Source organism: Lactuca sativa, chromosome 4, assembly GCF_002870075.4.
Source record: "Lactuca sativa cultivar Salinas chromosome 4, Lsat_Salinas_v11, whole genome shotgun sequence".
NCBI classification, from domain to species: Eukaryota; Viridiplantae; Streptophyta; class Magnoliopsida; order Asterales; family Asteraceae; genus Lactuca; species Lactuca sativa.
This window is the reverse complement of record NC_056626.2, coordinates 6,901,632-6,910,911: the sequence shown is the minus strand read 5'-3', so window position 1 is coordinate 6,910,911 and position 9,280 is coordinate 6,901,632. Positions and strand designations below refer to the sequence as shown.

Genomic DNA, 9,280 nt, shown 5'->3' with positions numbered 1-9,280 from the left:
CAAGACAACATAAGGCTTGAGAAAAGCATCAACTAGATCTAAAGGGGATTTTAAAGCATAAAAGGGAAGGAAATCTGAAGAATACCTCAAAGAACTCTTGCTTTCCCTTGAATCTTCGCTCTACAATTCTTCTCCTTGCTCCTTTTTTCTTCTCCTTCTTCAAGCCTTCACAATTAGCACACAAAATCACTTAGAACACTCAAGAACGAATTAGGGTTTTTCTCACAGCTTTAGAGGGTGAAGGAGGCGAGATTGGGGGCTATAAGGTGGCTTAAATAGTGGGCAACCCGGGGATTTAGGGTTTCTCCCATACGGACAGACTCGCCGAGTCCAGAATATGGACTCGCCGAGTCGCCAGCTAACACGTGCTCGAAATCCCGTCCCTACTCGGCGAGTCAGGCTATGAACTCGCCGAGTCCCTTTACAAAATTTCAAAATAAATACCAAGGAATCATCATACCGGGAACGGGTCGTTACACAATTCCTTTCAAAGGAGAAGGGAATGATGTGAATACGATAGGTGATGCGAAAGGAGAATTGGTTGAGAAAGGCGATTTGAGTGAAAAGGCAGATAGATGTGAAAGAGATGACGAATGGATGCGATTAACTATGAACGGTTGCAACCCATCGCAATTACTGAAGAATGGATGCAAACGAGTGCGATCCATTGCGAACGATCGCAACGCATTGCAATCTAAGTTACCTGGGTGGGAACGTCAAAACGAGAATGAGATTCGGATGACTAGTTGTGATTACGACCCTCGATGTACTGTCAGATGCGAAAGTCAATTCTTGGGGACAACACCATGTAGAGTTTGCGTGGTAACGTATGAAAACTAAGGCGAGAAATTTCCTTTTTTTGGGTGTTCTGTTGTTCTCACTTTTATTTCAACTCCAATAAAGTATGAAGAGACAGTTTCTTCATTAAGGCAACCCCCTTTTGTAGTTTGTAGCAGGGTGTCTTTCCTAGCCTAAAAAGACAGACTTTCCTTATTTTGGGTGTCTTAGTTTTATTTTCTCGATGTATTTTTATTTGTCTGTTGTGTGTCTTAGGCTTTAAATAGCCATTTGCCTTTCAGTTATAAGCATCGACGAATTTTATGAAACCAAAGAACTTTTGTTCATGAGTTGTGGCAACACTCAAAACCCATCATTTGAGGGATGCTTTCCTGATCTTGATAGAATGCAAGTTAATAGGTTTTAACTTGTTTTCACCGATCTTAAATCTATAGGTCTAGATTGTTTATCAAATTTATCATTTACTTTTGTTCTCGTTCTCGTTCTTGCTCCTAATCTACCCATTTTTCTATCTTCTTTGTGGGTCTTGTTCTTCTTGTTCTTGTTTCCGCTGTTAGATAAAATAAAATAAAAGTGTTTAATTATAGGGTTTATAGGGTGTCTACGGGGTGTCAATTTAGCAACACCCTTTAAAAAAACTTGTTCTTCCATTACCACCTTATTCATCCTCATAATTATAGTACACATAATCACCTTTAATTATGTACACTCACAAAAGAAAATGATGGAAAAAACAAGACAAATACTTTAAAGAAAGACCACTCATTCCAAATTCTTCCTCGATTGGACATAGCAATTATGACCATTCGAGTAGGGGAGTGAAAAAACCCAATCATGTTTATCATATATGATTTAGTCAACTGTGACCATCCAACTTCTCTAAGATGCTATCTTTGGTCAAACAGTCAACCTCCATGAACTTGAAAGAGTCCATTTTTCCACAACTTTTCAGTATACGAAAAAAGTGAAATTCAATAATGGAGTATGAAACGTCGGAATTAAATTATTGAACTGCAAACTGATGCTAGAAAAAGACTAGTGCTCAAAGACATCAATACTCTGGTCCCATCATGGATTTCTAAAGTTTAATGCTTTCCATCAGAATCTTGAAAATTACACCACATTTTATGAAAATTTCCATTTATTTTTATCTATTACCATAGATCACATCAACAATTCACACCATCAATTCCCTAAACTTTACACACATTTCAAAAAAATAATAATGAAATAAAAAGTGATTTACCCTTTGTCCCCATCATAAATTTCTTTAGTTTGATGCATTTTACCAGAATCTTGAAAAGTACACCTAATTTCAAGAAAATTCCCTTCTTTTTTCTTATTTATTACCATAGATTACACCAACAATTCACAATTTAATTTCCCTAAAGATTACAAGACATTTTAAAAAGATGAATAAAATAAAATAGAGAGATTTACCCGCATGAGATTTTTTTTTTTTTTTAACGTTTTTCACTTGTGCTTCTGTTTGAGGACCATAACTTACCAAACATTCGTTTTGGGCGATTAGGAAGTGAACAAAGTTGCTTCACTTTTGAAGAGTTAGCTTGAAAATGTTCATCCAAATCATCATCTTCAGCTAACTTCATTCTTAATGTGGAAAGACTTGATTTTGGTGATTTAAGACCCGAAACACTCCATTGATCTTCTGGTTGTACCATGCTTCTGTTGGTGCTTATTGAGCCTGGTGGCCTTGATGTTGCATCATCTTGAGCAGCTAATAGTGCTTTGATGTTACTGGGTAGGTCGGTCAGCTGACCCCCAGCCATGGCTGCCCGAGCTTGCTCAAAGAAAAGGACTTGAACCACTACACGTAATGGGAGAAGTTCGTTTTGTGCTGCATGCATGCAAACTTCCATTGATAACTTCTTGCAATCAAGTATTCTACAAATTCGCTTCCTTTCTGTTTTGTTGAGGTTTGGATGTGACTACATAAAAAGAAAGAGGGTACATTTTTCAAAGCCTTATAAGAATAAAAGTTTTTAAAATGCCTTAGAAGATGGAATAATAAAAAAAAACGGAAGTAGAATGCGCGTTTTGATTTATTGACCGAAATTAGAAGATGGAAATAAAATTACCTTGAGATAAATATCAATGGCTTTGTAAAGATCATCGTGATCCAATCTAGCAAAATCAGGAATAGCTTCAGCTAAAGCAGTGAACTTCGACAATGGCAGATTCACATCTCTAGCAATCTCCTGTAAATATAGATCCACAAGCTTTGCCACTTTGATCTTAGAGCTATGAGAAGCAGAAGAAGACCTCCTACTTTCCTGCAACTCAAAATCACCATTATTCGCTGACCTTGACCTTCTATGTCGCTCAAATCGACCCTTTAAATGTACAGGACTTGTTGGTGGACTTTGACTTTGTAACATAAACTGGTCCAAAATGTTCAAAATTACATCGACATCATAAATCGTGTCGTTTGAAGAAGATGGAATCAGTAAATCGGGAACCGTTGCTTCCTCTAATTGAACCCCGATTCTTCTAGATAGTTCCGTTCTTGAAGAAGATGAAGCTCGGAGAATATTCGCTGCTTTTAATAATTTAAGCAAAAAGCTACAAGAAACCGAGTTTCTTTCCATTGGTAGCAAACTGATTATTGATTCCAGTAACAACCGACTTTTCGAATTCGAAGGATTTGAATCGACATCCTTTTCAGGATTTCTTGAAACGTTTGGTAGCCATTTGGACGCATATACCCTCAACGCGTCCCCAACAAGATTTGCAGGAACTTTGCCACCGGATTTTAGGGCAATCATCGTTCTCCAATAAAGATCGATACCCAATTCAGAAAGATCCTCCGCCCACCACCCTTTCCCACCGGTTTTATTATTCCGGTGACTTTCACCGCCGCCATTACAAGAAATGTCATCTCTGTCCCTCCCTCGCCTGGAATAGCTATGAGATAAACTCACTTTCGAAGGGTTAGAAAGGACTTTTGACGCGATGGCTTCGATACACCGGCTAGTGATTCCCAAATCTTCAGACCATAAATGGAATGGCTTCGTGGATTGAAGTGTTATGATTGAATCTTTCCAGCCGTTGAGGATGCAAGAATTGAGGAACACATCGAGTTTGTAAACGAGATTCCCTTTCTCGACATCTTCTGTCATTTGAAGGTATTCGGATGCACAACGAGCTGCTACGATGTTGTAAGCACTGAGAGTAATTGTGATTCCGTAGCAGAATTTTGCACATAATTCGAAGGATTCGGTGCCTCCTGGGAATTCCGAGAGTTGGATTATTTGATGTTGGGAGGACGATTCTGGGCTTTCGGAACAGAGTCTTTGTAACCGCAAACACTTGGATAAAAGTGGAAACTGTTGTTCCAAGAAAAAACAGAGCACAAACTATCAAATTTCTAGATTTCGAAAAGAATTAAAATCAAAACATCTTAAAATTGGTGGTAATTTGTTTCAACTGTATTGGATTATACGATAGGAATTGTAATATGTAAAACCCCTTTTGTGTAATTGAAAGAAATTCATAGAAAAGATATGCGGAAATTACAATTAAAAAGTGTTTACCTTGTGAAGCAAATATCTTGTTCCGCTCACTTGAACTACAAGATCACTAGAAACTTCGGAAGAAACTGATCTAAATTATAACAAAAAGAATTGAATTGAGTGATCAAGTTGTGTGAATTACAAGGTAACATTGAAGTAAACTTCAGACGAAACTGATCTGATGCATGTACCTTACAGAGTCTGAATTGTAAAAAGTATCAGGCCGAGAACCAAGTTTCATAAACTTCATGGCTGATTTGTGTTCTTGTTGAACTCCTTCAATTTACTAGTTTATGTTTTCAGTTTACGATTATGTTCATAACTAAGCACGAAGAACCGAAATCAATCTTGTCTCCCACTCGAAACGAGTCCTATATCATTGAACAAAAACAGAGCACAGTTAGAAAAGTGTCAAATTCCCATTTTTCGTATCCCTAACAGATTTTCAAAATCAATTAAACTCTAAAAAACTCTCAGGGAATTCCCTGAAGAATCATATAAAAGCTTTAAGATTTTGATGATGGTTTGAATGTTGTAACCAGACGACAAAATCCCACAAAATAAAACAAACTCTGAAGTGATTTAATTCGAATCTTGACACCTCATTTTTAGATTCCATATGAAATCTATCAAGATCACGCAGAATAATCAATGAAAACACAGTATGGTTGATGAGATTTTATGGGTTTTGTTTTATGAAACAAAAAAAGGAGGGTAATAAAGAACAGAGGAGGACCTGAAAACTTGAAAATGGAGAAGAAGATTCATTCAATCATGGCATCGATGAGAAAATATTTAGGAACAATCAAGAGTAAGACTGCGATAGAGAAGAGATAACAGTGGAGTTGTGTGTGAAAATGCCAGCGTGCTAATGGCAATTGAGAGAAAAGGCGACTCCCACGTGCTTATCCTGCGCCCACTTCCTTCATAATTGTCTCACAGCAAATTCTTCCCGCAAATAAATATATAACAATTTCAAGATAATATTTATTGTTTTACTGTTAATTTATTCCTTTATTTTTATTTATTACTAATAAATATAAATAACTAAGTTTCCTTCAAGTATCTTTAAATAAAGAAATATCAGGTGTACCCCTCCCTTCTATTAAATAAAAACTTTTTAGTTATCATAAGACATCATATCATCATATTCATATTTTCAATCTAATAACTCTAGAAAATTATATGCTTTTTCTTGTTAATAAGTGGTTGTTATATTTAATTGGTATAGCTATAAACTTTACAATTATATTTTGCTATATTAAAGAATATTTGAGATATTTAATAAAGCCTTTAAACTAAAATAAATAGCTTCATGTACGATTTAAACAATCTTTATTGAATACATTGGTGTTTATAGTAAGACATCAATGTCATTAATAAATTAAAGATGTTCACATCTAAATATAATCCAAAATGATATTGAAAATATATTACAATTAATACAAGATATTATCGTACATTTTAAGAAATCATAGCCCACCATATAATATTTATTTCTTATTTGTCAATAATAATGATGAATTGAAGTTGCTAGGTTGGTTACCTTTTCGGGTCGTTCTTGAATCAAGATACGGGTCTGGATCTTGAATCATTGTATCTCACCTCCCTTGAATCATCTTGTACAAAATGATTTTTAGCAATGATTGTTATTGCCCTTAATCATGGGCTTCTCTTCAAACAAAAATATTACAAAAATAATAATACTTCAGAACTGTTTAAGAGGGTCTACAATGAGAAAAATTTGCAATTTATTAAGTAGAACAACAAACTTTTGTAGTAAAAGAATATGGGAAAAATAGTGTAGGTGGATGTAAAGATAAAGATGGAGGCTACTAAAAAGAAGAATAATAATATATTTTCAAGATTTCAAATATACTTTTCTTTCATGTAGAAGGGCCACAAGTGGATAATTTATAGTAGCCACAGCCCACAAGTGAAACTCCTCCTTTGAATCGCATTTGGAATCCTTGGTTGTAAGCTTTCATGCATTTATGACAATGGGGTCAATTTTGATTTAATGAGAAAATTTCTTTAAAAGATATGGACCATTTCCTAATTATTACTGTATAATATATGGACGTGTTGAATGGTTTGTAGAAAGCTTGTTTTGAGGTTGTGTTAGACTGCATTTATTTGATGGTTGGACGTGTTTGTCCAAATGGTTTCATACTTATTTATTTATTAAAGAAGATTGAAAATCCAAAATAGACTAACTTCTCTTCATTTATCAAAGGATAAGTAAAGTTAAAGATTTTTTTTTTTTTTTGCATATGATTTATTTCGTTTGGATGTTGATGTTGTTAGAAGTCTAAGTCTTGTTAGGGTGGTTATATTTGTTAAACGTTTCTTTTTAGTTAACTAGTCAAGATTAGGACAGAGTGGTTGATGTTTGGTCACCTATAATAGCAAGTGTTGGACTTTCTTAATCCCAACTTGGAAGTTTGTTTTGTCACAAATATAATACCAAGATTAGGACATAGGAACCTTTTTAATTGTCTTTAGCAAGTAGTTTGACTATTAATAGAAACCTATTAAAAAGAATTGACTTATTTTCTTTTTTATGTTTGGTAAGATTAGATGGATGTACATCTTCCAAAATCTTCCAAATGGAAGTATTAAACCTATTTTAAGCAATTGACTTAGATTTTAATGTTTGGTAAGAATAGATGGATCTGCATCTTCCAGATCGAAGTATTGGTCCCATTTGTTTATAAGTAACAATGATGGATGGTTTTAAACATATAATTAGGGCATATACATAATTTTCTTAAAAAGTTATTGTGATCTTTGAGATGGTAAAATGATGGTTTGTATTTTTTTTTTAGCGAATTGATATATTTCATCATTCATATATATATATATATATATATATATATATATATATATATATATATATATATATATATATATATATATATATATATATATATATATATATATATATATATATATATGATTACAAGCGATTCTACAAACTATACGGAATTGGCTTAATTATAGATACATCAACATCCTTTTGTGGCTTTACCCAGAGGATTCTTCCATACATTTAAACTATGAATAACCTCATGAAATATAGATGATTTGAACATCATGGTGAAGATACCAACATAGAGGGAACACATAGAACTCAAACATGTTCCAAGACAACATGATTGCGAACAAAATGGATTAAGATATCTATCTCAATATATTGGGTACGTTGATCCTAAATTAAGTTGGTAGATATGTAGATGTTATTCATATTGCCATAATAGAGATTCTCAATATAATACATGGAAAGTTTGATTGAGTGACATCCCCCAATCGTCATCCAATTATGCATTAAGATTGGTAGTAGAAAAGATGTGGAGTTGTAATCCATAATCAAGGGTGCTTTGAACATACAACAAAAATGATTGACAATGCTTGAGTAAGCCTTACAAGGTTCATATCTAAATAAGAAAACATGTTAAACTACATAACCAATATACAATCAAGGGTGCTTTGAACATACAACAAAAATGATTGGCAATGCTTGAGTAAGCCTCACAAGGTTCATATATAAAGAAGAAAACATGTTAAACTACATAACATACGGTCATGCGAAGAGAAGGAATCAAATAACACTAGTTAAAACTACTGTAAAGATTGGGATCGGTGACTAGTGTGTTGGAGGCATCCAATTTAGATTGTATGTCATCATTAGTGGACATGCTTTGTAGTTGAGTATGCTTGTGCACTCATGAATGTATGTTGCAACCTTCCACTTGATAAGAAATATAACATTATGATTATATGTGACACATGTCCTAGGAAAATAAACGAGCTCTCCCAAATCATGGAGAACCCATGGCTAAATAATAAAATGATGTGTTGGAGAATAGGCAGTATGATATAGTCAAGACGATGCTATCAACACAAGGAAGTAGAAAATTCATAAACAATATATCTTAATAAATAAAGATGTAAGAATTAGACCAACAATGTTGCAAGTAAATCGGTGATAAAAACTTAAGCAAAACACTAAAACCAAGCATGCAAAGCTTATTAGGTCTATAGAGAGATCGTTCAATGTGGTATATGTGATTTGTAAATTAAGGATCATGGAAACTCGATAGTTTATGCATACTGCACGCGGTTAGCACCACGCTTTTGGTCAACATCAGAGTACGACGGGCATACTCTCTTTATATGTAGGGTGTACTCCGTCGGGAAGAGATATTGACTTTTGGACCTTGACCATTTGACTTTGACTTTGACCAAGTTGGACCTTGAGGGTATTTTGGGTATATTGGAGAGTTTGATTGTGTTTGGTCTTTTAGTTGGAGTAGGTGTTGGTTTGAGAGTTGGGATTCGGAGTCGGGACCTCATCAGCTTTTGTCAGGTTTGCGAGGTGAGCTTTCATCATTATATTTATGGGTCGAAGGCATCAAGGCCGACCCTTTGGATTGATATCCTGGTTTACTGTATGTTGCTATGATGTAGTGATTTGTTATATCTATATCCTAATATATATGATGTTGTTATGCTATAGTGATTTGTTAGATCTATATCCTGGTATATAGGATGTTGTTATGCTATAGTGATATGTTAGATCGGTATCCTGGTATATGGGATGTTAGCATTCGGTAGCGATAGGTAGATCTGCCTATTTGTTTATTGACTGGTTATATGTTTATTTATTATGTATATGTCGACATGTTATGTGTGGTTGGGTTGAGACAGTCATGCTTTGTGCTAAAGGCCAACATACTCGGGGTGGTTCGGATAAACTGTAGGCATGTGAGGCGGTTCAGTCAGAACGGTCCAGATAGGCTGAAGGCCCATGACGTAGTCCAATCATGCTGAAGGTTCTGAGAGCGGTCCAGATAGTTTGTAGGCCGGTGTGGCGGTCCAGTAAGGCTGAAGGCTTTATGTGTATGTGGTAGTACTTTGGGGGAGCTCACTAAGCTTTGTGCTTACAG

The 9,280-nt window shown here is 34.9% G+C and overlaps 1 protein-coding gene across 2 annotated transcripts; it reads right to left on the bottom strand.

Annotated features, from left to right (window-relative positions):
* Positions 1–2,111: 2,111 nt before the first annotated feature.
* LOC111891594 (BTB/POZ domain-containing protein At1g67900) lies at positions 2,112–6,204 on the bottom strand. 2 transcript variants are annotated; one of them, XM_023887664.3, is made up of 5 exons: positions 5,878–6,204; positions 4,523–4,702; positions 4,353–4,422; positions 2,898–4,145; positions 2,112–2,747 (listed from the first exon to the last, which is right to left on the bottom strand). In XM_023887664.3, the coding sequence occupies exons 2-5, from the start codon at positions 4,579–4,581 to the stop codon at positions 2,262–2,264; spliced, it is 1,863 nt and encodes a 620-aa protein (XP_023743432.1). In that variant the 5' UTR covers positions 4,582–4,702; positions 5,878–6,204; the 3' UTR covers positions 2,112–2,261. The 2 variants fall into 2 exon arrangements, with proteins under 2 accessions (XP_023743432.1, XP_023743428.1); XM_023887660.3 differs by lacking the exon at positions 5,878–6,204 and adding an exon at positions 5,068–5,301.
* Positions 6,205–9,280: the final 3,076 nt, after the last annotated feature.

What these genes read in the sequence shown, in the direction of transcription:
- LOC111891594 (XM_023887664.3), bottom strand. Translation starts at nt 4,581, where the DNA reads ATGAAGTTTATGAAACTTGGTTCTCGGCCTGATACTTTTTACAATTCA. An exon ending in TACAATTCAGACTCTGTAAG is followed by an intron (nt 4,423 to 4,522) that starts GTACATGCATCA and finishes GTTATAATTTAG; the next exon opens with ATCAGTTTCTTCCGAAGTTT. An exon ending in CAAGATATTTGCTTCACAAG is followed by an intron (nt 4,146 to 4,352) that starts GTAAACACTTTT and finishes TTGGAACAACAG; the next exon opens with TTTCCACTTTTATCCAAGTG.